Here is a 13358-nt window from a genome sequence, read left to right as displayed (position 1 = left end):
TTTTTCTTTTATATTGCAATACAGTAATAATGCCTTCAATAGCAAGATTGCTTTTTGTCTATTGAATTCAGAAATGGTCTTATCACATTATTCTATGTGATCACATTATTCTATGTGATGTAAAACTCAGCACAAGCCTGAAGATCTAGAACTCAAATAAAACATTTTCAACCATTGAAAATATTCTCTAAAATGCTCACATTTTAACAAATACAAATTATTTAGCAGTCAAATCTTAGCCATACATTATTTAAGGAAGTCATACTTACAAGCTACAGAAGCACCAAGGTCTTAAAATGCTAGCAGATAAATAATGAATATCTAACAAGAGGTCCTTGGAACTGACAAAACCCGAGCCAGAACCACATCACAGCTAGGTTAGTTTGTAAGTTAGAAAGTGCATTTCAGAAGAATTCAAAATAGGCAACAGAGCTTTTAAAACGCCCAAAAGCAAAACCTCAGAATTACAATTTCAATGAGTCTTTTTCATTTAAGCAACAAGTCAAGATGGAAATACTTGGGAGGCCAGAAACTGTAGCTGAAACCCAAATGGAGGTCAGAATTCAATCAATGGCTCAAAAGAGTCAAAACAAAAAGAAAAGGGCTTTTTAAAAAAGAGGAAACTGTAGAGAGCAGAAGAAAAAGAGAAATGAGGTGCCAGTATCACAGCACTGCTTCCTCTGGGTACTTGATACTTGAAGCATCACTTGTGGCTGCTTTCCTGGGAGCTGCTGAGAAGTGACTGCATGCCCTGACTCTCACAGTAAAAGTGTACAAGACACAGCAGAGAGAGCTAAACCTGGGTTAGCAGAAGTTATCACAAGTGTATCCAACAGGAGTTTTGAAAACACAGGCAGGAAAGGGCAACTCTGCACCACATCCAGCTCAGCAGTGGCAGGAGATGCATCCAGGAACAAAGGAATGTCTTCATCCTGAGGCAGTAACTAAAGTTTACATGGAGGGTGTTTCAGGATATGCATGGGAAGGAAGATGTGCTCACCCACTGGAACCAGGTTCACACAAGGAATTAGGTGTCAGGTTGCTGATTACCTTTGGCAACAGCCAAGAAAAGTTTGCACAAACCCGATGGAGGAGAACGACTGGGAAATAGGAATCCAAAGGGACAAGACTGATTTTAAAAGTAGGTAAGTTACATGAATGCCTCCTGACTGATCCTGTCTGAAGAGGTTTTTTTTCTAAACAGGAATCTGTGTTTCATCCATAAACTCATGGTTATCTAGCTGTGACAAGCAACCAGGACAACAAGAACTTGTTCACTTCTCAGCAGCTACCTTACATTTTACATACAAGCTATTTATAGCAGTTTGCAGAGACAGAAGTCAAGATTTTGTCATAATCAATGAAAATCACAGCAGTGTGATCTCTACACTGTGAGACAGAGCCAGAGCTCTCTGTGCCTGCTGTGTTGAGCACTCACAGAAGGCAAGGCTGCCTGTGGTAGCATCCCATCCATAACTGTGCCTCCAGTAGCACAAATAAGAAAACACAACCTTACAGACTATAGCTATAGTTTAATCCAGGATGGGCAAACTTCAAACCAGGTATTTTTAAGGTGTAATTCCTGGCAGAGATATTTTACCACCCCTCATCAGTAATTGCTAAATTAAATAAAGCCCATGCAGAAATTTAAGGCATGAACTCCTGAAGAGCTTTTTAGTTTATTAAGTTATCTTGCTCCATGTTATACTAGTTTCCATATATTACCTTTCTAATCAAAAACTAGTCTGCTTTAAAAGCCACCCTCCTTTCTGCTAGGCAGCTTATTTTGTATACAGAGAGAAAAGCATTATGATTTTTTTCCTTCTTCCATGATTCACTACACAATGCTGTTTAAAAAATAACACCCATCTCCTGGAAACCAAGCTATCTTATCATCTGTATTGTACTAGCTACTAGATATTTCTTAGCTACAGTCCTGAACATGCAAAGTATGATGTCTTATTTCAAAATACTGATTTTTCTTCACTTCAGAAAGCACTTGGGTTTTATGTGGTATGTAGCAGGAAGTCTGTGGTTTGCTTCAAACAAAATCTCCCTGCTGTTCAGTGAGCAAGAGCTTTGTTTACTACAGCTTTCTGTGTGAAACACAGTCCTCATTCTTGATGCCTACAATCTTCTCCCTTCTCCCAGACCCTCCTGATAAAAAGTCTCTGATGGAGCCACAGTAATTGATTAGCACCATCCAAAGAAGACATACATGGAGAGAAGATCTATGACACTGCCAGCTCCTGCATTATTTCCTTGACAACTCTAAGGTAAATGATTAGTGCATTAAACCCTCAATGTAAGCAGAAGTACCTAGCTCTTACAGAAGCAAGAAAAAAGAGCATGAAAATGCCAACAGACTGTACTAAAAAAGCTGAAGATAGTAGAAGACAAACAAACCCATGGGGGTTTTTTTGGTAGAACTAAATGATTTATATTTTACAGTCTCATTTTGGCAATCCACAGTTGTAACTACCAATCTTTCAGGGTCAGGATCTCCTGGTTTTTGTGCTGATGGCCCAAGATTCCAGAGCACTGTATGAAGAGAACTGCAGTGCTGGGAAATAGGAATCTAAAAGGATGCTTCAAGTATCCACTTGGAGGTTTTTTGTAAGGTGATTAATGAAGATAACTTCAACTAAATTTGAAGTTGGAAGTGTTGAATGATACTTTGAATTGAAAGATTGAAGAAATGGCAACAAGCAACACCAAACAAAGAGAAAGAGGACCCAACTTTTACCCACTATGAAATTATTTATTTGTCAGAAAAAAATGCAGTTTTTAAACTCATTTTATGCCTAAAAATATATAATTGTTTTGCAGAGTTTTTACTTCAAATTCAGCAGCTGGTGGTATGACCCACCTGTTTTCCTCCTCCAGGTCTGCGAGGATTCTCTCCAGCTCCCCTCTCTCCTCACTCTCCAGAGAAATCAGGATCTGGGCAGGGCTGCGGGGCTGGCTCAGGGGGGACTCCTGGTTCAGGCTTTGGCAGTAGTGCTGGATTAACAAGTGTTCATCATCACTGCAAAACAGAGCAGGGTAAAACAGGCTGTTCCCTTCCTGCTTTTCAACTTCACAGTGAATATGAGGAGATGATTCACTCCCAGGCTCTCATTTCTTACAAAGAGATTTGCTGAACTCTTTGTAACCAACAGCAGAGCGATGCACCTTAAAGCAAAATCTGCTGACCTGTTTCACTGAGTCTCTGCTAATTTTCCTGCTCTGCAGAGACCACCTACCTCCCTCCTCCTCTGCTTCTAAGATACCTAAAGCCAAGTTTTGCAACAGCTGGCAACCTCAGCTCTCCTCTTTTGACAAACTTCAATTAGGAATTTGCTTGCAAAAAAATAAAAAAAGCAATCTATTGCTGCCTGATCTGCATTGTAGAAGGGTCATTCAAGCAAGGGCAATGCATTTATTTCTGTACCTACAAGCTTCCTTATGTAGTAAGTGTATTCTTTATTTATCTTTTTTTAACTATAAAATTCTAAATTAGGTAAACAAAGAAAAAACTCTGAACTAATATAATAAAAGTATGTTATTTTCCACTCAGATGTTTGGCTTTTTTTTTCTTAATTTAAAAGTGATGTACACTTTGAGAATAGAAATATATTCTGTTTAATACATAGGATAGGATCTCTTTCTCTGTTTCTATTGCCCCTGAAGCTGGGCATCTGAAAACAGAAATATCTCTGGAAGAGAAAAGGAAATACAATTCTGAAGACCTCAGTCACCTCCCAGAACTACAAGGATTGTTTTAGGTGTGGTTTAGGTGCTAAGGAGATGCATCCAAGCCCTAAGCAATGCAACTTAGACCAGCAGAGAAACCATGAAAGGTTTCCTTTGACACCATAGGACAGGGTCAATAAAAATAACACTGCTGTTAGAGATGTCACAGAACAAATTAATTCAGTCTAGTCAGTCCAGGGCTTTTTCCTGTTATGTTTCTGAACCAGAATTTAACAGGCATTTTGAACAGCTGTTATTGTTCAAAAATTATAATTTTCCTTGTTTTCATTTGTTCCTGAAAATGTTAATGATGCAATTTTATGTCTGCAGGAGTGCCAAAGCAATGTAGAGCACATTAACATCAGTTCATAAAAGAGAAGTATTAATTTTTCACAAAAGGAGAGGCTTGCCAGTTCCTACATTTATACTTTTCATGAAGCACTTCAACTGTGATTTCCTTCAAACCACTGCTTTGCATTTATAAATATTCTCACAGATCTTAAGTGAATTAACTGTGAACAAATGACATAACTATTGTGGTAAAATGGCACTTTACAAGCATACTCTATTTGTGTGATTTTCAGCCTGCACAGATATTTTATACATCACTGCAATGACACTACATAATGAAACAATTTGTGATATATAAATATATGTGTTGTATTTTCATTTACTGCCTTCCTTGTTTCCATCTATCACTCTACCTGTACTGATTAGCCAAATAATCCAAACCCTGCAAGAATAACAAATAATACTTAGGCATAATCTGACAAGCAAAACCGAAGTAATTACAGTTGTGAATTCATGGTAAGCTTTGATTTTGCTGCAATTTGTATCTATCTGGATAATATTTCTTCCAAAATTCAAAACGCACAGTTTTATTCTCATTTTAATAGTTGAAACTGAGGAACAAACTGGATAGTTACCTTATTAATTGAATCATGCTAGTACAACTTCCAACTGATCAAAAAAATTATCTGAACAGTAAGATCAGAGTGTAATACAAGAGATACAGTGTGTGCATGATTCCCGTGACAAGGACACTGAAATATTTCAGTGGGACAACACAAAATTCCATCTATTAGAGCATTACTACTATCCAAAGTAATACAAAATTAACATACAACTTGGAAACAAAGTTTTCATTAACTGCACAAAACTTACTGACATTGCATCAATATTAGTTTTGAGGGCTCATTTTAAGTTTCCCCTTTTACCAATATCTTAAAACAATGTACTTGGTTCTACAGGAGATTTTCTTTCAAAACTGGTAGACAAAAATCCTACCAAATCAAAAGATAAACTATTTTGAAACAAAGAAACAGCTTTATTTATATCTTTATTTCTATCAACTTCATGAAATGCTATTCATTTGGAATCTCAATTTAAGTGAATGAAAACTGGCCAGAATTCTGTGTGTAAAGGACTGCTACAAATTGAATTGTCTGAATTTTCAAAAAAATCCACCCCTTAAACTGTGATAAGGACATCATGTAGAATAGATAAAAATGTTTTTAGAGAAGTTGGGGTTTTCATATTTGATTGGTTTAGAATCCATGCTATGGCTTCTCCTACACAGTTAATGAACCCAGATGAAATTTTCACACACATCCATGATATAGCTGCTTCTGTGGTGTCCCCAGAAACATTACCCACTGTTAGTTCTATGTCCTCTTATTCAGAGAATAAATGAGACCAAGAATATTATCAGAGGAGAACCACAAAGGGTTTCGGTGAGATTGCAGATATAACTACTTCTTAAAAATCAAAACTCTTATTTATAACTCTACATTTAAAGTAATACAATGAATGCTTGTCAGTGATCTGTCCAACTTACAGTTTACTACTGCTAGTATTTCACAATGATGATCACTCCCTGCTGGCTTACTTTCAATATATTTCACGTATTTGTACACCAAAGATTTCTGTTTAGCCTCACTTATGTTTTGTATGACACTTTTCCCACACTAACACTTTCTAGCTTACAGCAATTTAACCATGCTTAAGCTTGAACTAAGATAGAAAAGGTTTTTGTATTTTTGTCCTTAGAACTCATCAGACAATGATGTATCTTGAATATGGAAATTATTTGCTGAATACATCAGTAATGTCTGAAAATAAACTAATAGCTTTAATTTTGAAGGTATCAATAATTTGTTGTATAAATTTAGTATTAAGCTATAAGCCATTAATCCAGACACTATGATACAAATTGAAAGGACATGAGCACACCATTAAATTGAACCAGATGTGATACATGGCCATGCAAATTCAGCACTACAAAATTTCATTACAAGTTATTAACATTCCCAAGGAAATACATGTCAAAACCACAGAAACAGCCTACTTACATGCTCTCATTAGGTGAAATACTGTCATTTAGGTAAGAACCATTGGTGTTCTCCATTTCTGCTAGCCTGTGGAAAAATAAACAAGACTCATTAAAACCAATTATGTTTTTCAAAAACTTTGTTTGTTCTAACATTCTGGAAAGAATTAAAGATTGTGATGTTTTTGATGAATTTGAAGCTCAAATTAATTTACACTCACTGTTGATTACCAAAAGGTTTTGCAATAAGCTATCACAAAAGATTGTTTGCTACAATGGCATGGCTAAACTCACTTCTAAGTTTTCAGCCCTTTCTCTGAGGTTATATTCCAACTTCTCTTGAATAATTAATTCCAAAATCAAAGAAAAGCCTTAAGATGCCAGGGGATTACACAAATTGCTTTGTACCTGGCAATGTCATTGTCCAAACTGGAACAATCAGTCATTTCTCATTAGTTTTCACACTCAGCCCCTCCTAAACATCCTGCATAATTCAGAAACACCTCTCCTCATCAAGAGATACTAGAAGAGAGAAAGAGGCTGGTATTTTTCATTACCTCAGCCCTTGAAAATTTACTTGCTTGGTGGAAAAACATTTTCACCTTTGTGCAATTAATCCATTTTTTGATTCTTAGGAGCAGTATGAAAGCAGAGAGTTGAATGAAAGCAGTGATATATCACTATTTCAATCCTCCAAATCAAGGAAAAATCCTGTTTGTGGCATTTCATGAGGTGAATTAACATTACAATGGCACCTGAGATTCATGAGAGTTTGGAGGTTTCTGCTCTTCTCACTTGTACTATTTATTATATCAGGGTCCACATTAAAAACTAAACCTCATGTAGAATCACAGAAGGGTTTGGGTTGGAAGGAGCTTTTAAAGGTCTCCAGTCCAACTCTCCTGCACTGAGCAGGGATATCTTCAACTCAAACAGAACCCATCCAGTCTGGCCTTACATGTTTTCATGGATGGGGCATATACCACCTCTCTGGGCAACCTGCTCCCGGTGCTTCATCATCCTCATTGCAAAAATTTCTTCCTTACATCTAATCTGAATCTGTCCTCTTCTACTTTAAAACACTACCTCTTGTCCTGTTGCCACAGGTCCTAGTAAAATATCAGCAGCTGTGAGGACCCCAAGGGACCCAAAAACCAATTCTGACCACAGAGGTGCTCTGGCATGCAAGTTTAGGACGGGCTGGTTAACACCAGCCACAGATGATGTTCTTGCATCCCAGAGCCTGGAAAGCAAAACCCCAAATTTTATGTTTCTTTAAGAAGTGCTCAGCTCTTCTTAAGTAATTTTAGAGAAAGATCTGCCTAAGGTCCAGCTGGTCTCATACCTGCTAGCATAATGTTCAATGCGTGAATGAGTATCATCGTGTGAGAGCTGAGGGGACGAGGCAGGCCTATAAGGCAGAAAACACTGATTAATCACAAACAATACCCCTTTCAAAGTCAAAAGACACTTAGCTATGCCTATACCCTCACATCTCTATGCCTTGTGCCATATTTGGTAAAAAGCAAGTCAGAACTCCAGGTGCTGTGTGTGCCTCCTCAGGCCATCCGCGCAATGTTTTGTGGTGCCACTCTGGGCATTTTTGACCATCTGCAATCCGTCTGTTGCCACGACTCTTCTTCACACCAACTCCCAAAGAAGCCTCTTCCAAAGGATTTAGAAGAGCTTTCACCCTGGTTTTCCCTTCACACCTGCCTCCTTCATTGGCATTTCTGCTTCAGGCTGCCAGTGTGCTGCTGGGAACCTCTCCTCTGCCTCCCACCCTGCTCCAGTGCCTGCTTCCAGCACATCCCACCTAAAAGAGCCTTTAAGAATTATTCGATGAGCAGCTAGAAATAAATACAAGAAGCATAAAATGTCTGAAAGGAGCCTTTAATAACACACTGCAGACACTGATGATTTTGGCTCATGTCTTTCAAGAGTTGCTATCTCAATGGTAGCTCAGTGTGTTATACAGGGGGACACTAAGTTATGTTGGGTTTTCTGTCTGACAGATGGCATGAAGTTCTCTTCAGTTTTCTGTTGATGAAAAGAATTCATAGGAGTTTTCTTGTCAATTATAGTATTGTTTCTTATAGCCTCACATCTGGAAAACACCAACATTAAATTATGTTGCCTCTGCAGTTCAGACAGCACCCTTTGCTGCCACGTGGGATTTAGCCAATCTACATGTATTGAGAAGTGCCAGATTAACAAGAAGTGATGCAGCTTCCCAAACTGAATGGCAATTTTATACTTTTGCTAAATTTCAACTGGCCTTTATTACATCTCTGCTGACTCTCCTTCTGGGACTCCTGACTGAGGAAGGAATTTCTCCCCATTTTTAATTGTTGGATACTGTGGCTCAGTCTGGGACTGCCCAAAAGTGATTGTATTGCATTGCAGTAGCTGACAGGTTTTGTATTTAGGTTATAAACCATAACTGTAATAATCTTCTGGTTTGTAATGTTCCCATGTTAGGAGTTTCAGAATCCTGCTGTAAATCTACTGGACTCCTCAGCTTTCAGGTTTCTAATCAGCCTCCAAAGGGCTCTAGATTAGGATCCTTCTGAAAACATAGAGCTGTATGCTGGATACACATACAAATAAAGCATCATCATTAATATTTCTTCTCACAGAACAGCAAAGTTTTTCCTCTTTAAGACATTACAGGCCAAGTATAACAAATCTCATTTTGTCTTTGAAATGAACTTTGGCCTCTACTTTTACTCATCACATATTCAAGCATTACTACAGCACACCAGAGGACAAATACTCAGTTCAGAGTTCCTGAGTGCAGCAGTGATTCAGTGGATCGGGGAATTGTTTCTCTGTGATTCTATCCCATTCTGTGTAAAGATGTACAGGGAAGGGAGGGGAAAAGCATGTAATTTCTTTAGAGCAGTGGATCATGGAGCAGGATAATGATGGTTTTCTGATAAATTGAAGTGACCCACGATTTTTCTATTTTTTGTCATACAGCAGATGTTAAGCTGGTCTTAACTGGTACCATCAACGCAAGAAGAGGTCTTGTTTTCAACACACACACAAATGTTGATGCTAATACTGTGCATAGACTAGGAAATATGTGTTAAAAGTAGTTTCAATTTTGAGTTGGATCATTCTCCTAGTGCCTCTCACCCTGACATTGCACGTGAGTTTGTACCAGTTTGTACCAAAAGAAGGGACACCACTTGGTTGGGACCTGCTGGGCAATGAGATGTCTCTTTTTGCAGCAGTGCATGGCAAAATGTGAGGATTGACTGCATGAATATATCCTTGCTGTCTTGAAATCATGCTGCAACTTCAGAAGTGACCAAGTCGTGTAATAATATAAAAAGATATATTTTTAAAAAGGCAGTATGATGTTGTGCAACCTCTTGGAATTGATTCTGCCAGCTGCAACCTGCAATTCCAGGTTTGTCTCTACTTCAGAACATACTGCAGTGGAGATATACCTCAAAAAGCTTTTTAGAAGTTTGCTTAAGAAAGCAAACCTGCTAGAGAAGCATAGCTTTGTGTTGAATTCAGCTGCTCAGAGGTACTTTTGCCAGTCTCTGGGCAAACTTGAGAATGATTGTGCTGTATTTTACATACTCTCAGTGACCGACCACCTGTGCTAGAGCTCACAGTCCTTCCTTTCTGAGCACACACACTCACCACCCCTAATCAGCTCAAACAGTCAGCAGGAAGGCTGAGTGACACAGCCAATATTTAGCCAAGATAACCATCCCTTTTACAAGGGCTCCACAGCTGCCTTGTTCAAGCTGGGGTCTGCAGGAGCAGCCTGGGCTGTCAAGTGCTGACCAGGTGGCAAACAGCACCTTCCTGCAATTCCCTGCACCCCTGGAGGCCTGGCTGGCAGGAGGAGGGTACTTTCCTTTGTTCAGCATTTTAGTTGAGGCCTCCTGAAAGTGTAGAAACAAGTAAATTGTCTTTGTATCATTGTAACATCACAGTTCAAGTTAGATACACATTCTCACAACTTGTGAACTGTCCCTTTAATACCTGGTAAGCAGCATATCTGGGCAAAACACTGGATAATAAGTAAGAACCATTACCTTCCAACAAAAAAAATTATCTATTTAAAAGCAGTTCCAGGTATACCACATGTTGGTGTCAGGACAGCACTAGCATTGCTGAGTGCTGCCAGGTGATGCTTTTCTGAGGCACTTCAAGGATAACCAGAAAACTGGCATAAGAGCACCAGAAAAAGGCATGAGTGTAGAAAACATGGGAAAGTCTTATGATAACTGGTTTGTCTGCTGAAGCTGGAATCGCCCTGTAAGCAAGAAAAAGCTTTAAACCTGGGTAGCTCAGTAACTTGAATTGCAGGTCAAGTGCTATAGCATGAAGGAAAGAAATAAAGTTAGCAGAACAAAATTAAGGGCAATTCTTTCCAGCCACTATTAATTTCTTATTTTTCTGCTTCCTTGTCAGACCAGATTGAAGGATTATGCTCTGGAAGATACCTGAGTTAGTCTGACAAAAAATGCAACCTCTCTGCACAAATCCTGCTCCTCAGTATTTCTCAAGTTTTCTCGAGCATTACGCGTGAGTTAAACTCCCTGTAGTATATAACAGCAAACCTCTGTTGTGAAGCTATCAGTGTAGGCACACCACAGTGTTACTACTATAAATAACTAGGAATGACCCTGTTATGACAGCTTAATTTCATATTATGTCAGACACAGTGATGGCATTCAACATGATCCAAGCTTTCTTCAAATGTCACTTTTAGCTTTGCAATTGTTCTGAAATATAAGGAATCTGGATCCATAGTTGCATCTATAAAAGTGCATCCTCAAGCTCAAAGCCCCTCTATTTCAGTCTGCCTTCAGACTTTCGGCATTCTCTGTAGGTAAATTCTCAGCCATGAGGTTTTCAGTATTAGATGTACTTCCTGGTTGCCTAAATTTCCTAGAGGTAGAGCACTCCCCTTAGCTTCCCAAGGGTTTGTGCTCCCAATGAAAATTATAAATCAATATTCCAGTGTATACATTTCACTCTTGTTTATTCTACAAAAAGTTCAATGGAGGTGCAAGCCATATACATTTCACCATATAGAAATATAAAAAATCTATTTATTAGTTTCTTGTTAGTTATCAATATGTGAATTAAAATTAATCCTTATTTAACATTATTCTAGAAGCATCTGTGTAACACTAGAAGTAGCAAATGCCACAACAGTAAATATATATCTATCTTTAGTTTATGCTGAGGATATTTACTACAACAGTAAGACAATGCATGGGCTGGAGTGGTGCAAGAATGAAAATCTATTCCACAGCTGAAAATCCCTGCTTTTTTAACTTCTGAAAAAAATACAGTAAACATTTCCCCATTTCAACCTGCCTACACAAATCTGAATGTATCTACAAGACAGTAATAAAAACCCAGTGAGCTCTGGATTAACTGGAGCACTCGAGTGTGCACGGTTGCACATAAAACCAAATTATACCTTTATCTGCAAAACTGTGTCATTCCTGAAACTGAATTAAATCCATATCAAGTTCAATCTCTGTCATTCAAAAAGCATTTAGTATACATTCAGAGGGATTGACACTTATTCAGAAACACAGGCTTTTAAATGACAAACTTTGATAAGCATTAGTAGGTCTGCACGAAACCCCTGTTAATTCCATGAAAAACACATACTCCAGAAAGAGTACACAGTACAAAATCCATGACTGCTGAAAATTCCAGGGTTTATCTCATTCTACTCATTTGGGATCAAAACATTCCTTCAGAGAGTGCATCAAAGGAAATAATCATAAAGAAAGAAGGAAATGATCTCATGTAAAACTGAACAAAGAAATAAACAAAAAGAAAAAGTGAGGGAGCGCAGCAGCAGTAGCAGCAGCAGCACACTTCAGCAAAAGTACTCACGCAGAATCTACTGGCCAGAAGTTGATCAGAGTAACAGGACTGCAAGACAAAAAATGAGGAGGTGAAGAGAAAGGCAGAAGAAACTCAGCAGCAAAGTAATTACAGAAAGTTTAAAAAAAAAGTCACAATAACTAAAAAGCAGAAATCCAACAGACCAACATGAATGGCTGTGAAGAGCAACCAACCAAAAAGTGAGAAAAAAATCTTGAAATCTAAAATTTAAAAAGAGAAAGAGAAAGAGCGAGAACAAGCTGTGTGCAATTGCCATTAAACAATTGATTAAACGTGTAAAAAACCAAAAGCAACTGGGTTAAGTCATTGATTTCTCCATGTGCATCATTACTGTTTCTTTTTTTTTTTCCATGAAGACATCAGTCATTTTGTAAGACTAAATTTGTAGGCTGAAAAAAGAAGAAATCATCTAGGAAGGTCACAAACACCGTAGCCTAATTAAAAAAATAAAACCAAGGTAAGATACCCTTCGGAAGAAAATAAAAATTTAATGAATGTATCATTAACCTCCAAATTGCACATCAAACTTAGAAGTCTGTAAGACTGCCAGTAAGACTGTGAGTATTTTTTTTTTTTGCTAACTGAAGCTGAAGTTCCTGTGTAAGGACAGGTGAAAGCAGATAAAGGCAATGGCAACTGGAAGCCCAGCTTGTGTTTTCCTGCCAGGCGAGGTAAACAGAAATGAAAGACATAAAGAGGCTTTATGCATTTAGGAAGTGAAAGGAGTTGGCACCAGCTGGGGAGCTCAAATTGTGTACCAAATGAATTGCTGCTTAAGATACTTCAGAGCTACTCACGTTTCCATGTTGTCTCCCTCCAAGACAGTCTGCACAGGCAGGTAGCCCATTCGTGGGTGCTTTGCAAAATATCTTTTTGTTCGAAATTTGTTTTTTAGTACCTTGGCAAAGTCACGCACATCTTCTCCTGAAGTTGTCTGAAAGCCACAAATCACAATGAAATCATCTTTCATGAGGTTGTCACAGTTTTTTCAATTGCCTCTTCCTTTGCTGGGTCACTTGGAAGAGCTGTGATCACACCAAGCAGAGCTGCCAACAGCCTGAGCAGCCCCGGAACAGCAAATTTTATTTGTCCATCACTGTCACCTTACAATGCACTACACAGACACTGCTAGTGGGGAGGAAGGAGGGAAAGAAAAGAAGTTTCAAAACCCCCTGACAGGCTCATGCCTCACCTCAGGTGATCTCAAGAGGACAAGCAATAATTAGACAATAATTTGTAATTAGATAATAATTTCCTCACCTGGCTGTGGGGGGTGTCTCTGCCTACTTTTGGTTCAGCACTGAAATGGCTGCAGTGGAGGACACACAGACAGTCCGTGTGTCCAGCTGGGTGCTTCTCTGATCCTCACTCTTACCACACACTTGGCATCTCC

The 13358-nt window shown here is 38.5% G+C and overlaps 1 protein-coding gene across 21 annotated transcripts in view; it reads right to left on the bottom strand.

Annotated features, from left to right (window-relative positions):
• Positions 1 to 13358, bottom strand: part of DMD (dystrophin) — a 1146493-nt gene that overhangs the window by 24303 nt on the left and 1108832 nt on the right. For 17 of the 21 annotated variants that reach the window (XM_074534563.1, XM_074534577.1, XM_074534568.1 and 14 more), the window contains 5 exons: positions 12763 to 12899; positions 11954 to 11992; positions 7410 to 7475; positions 6087 to 6152; positions 2870 to 3028 (listed from right to left, as the gene is read on the bottom strand). In XM_074534563.1, the coding sequence (XP_074390664.1) occupies positions 2870 to 3028; positions 6087 to 6152; positions 7410 to 7475; positions 11954 to 11992; positions 12763 to 12899 (467 nt within the window). The remainder of the gene's footprint in view (positions 1 to 2869; positions 3029 to 6086; positions 6153 to 7409; positions 7476 to 11953; positions 11993 to 12762; positions 12900 to 13358) is intronic. The other 4 variants (XM_074534564.1, XM_005484383.4, XM_005484381.4 and 1 more) reach the window with 2 other exon arrangements.

Source organism: Zonotrichia albicollis, chromosome 2 (assembly GCF_047830755.1).
Source record: "Zonotrichia albicollis isolate bZonAlb1 chromosome 2, bZonAlb1.hap1, whole genome shotgun sequence".
NCBI lineage: Eukaryota > Metazoa > Chordata > Aves > Passeriformes > Passerellidae > Zonotrichia > Zonotrichia albicollis.
This window is presented reverse-complemented; position numbering and strand designations above follow the sequence as displayed.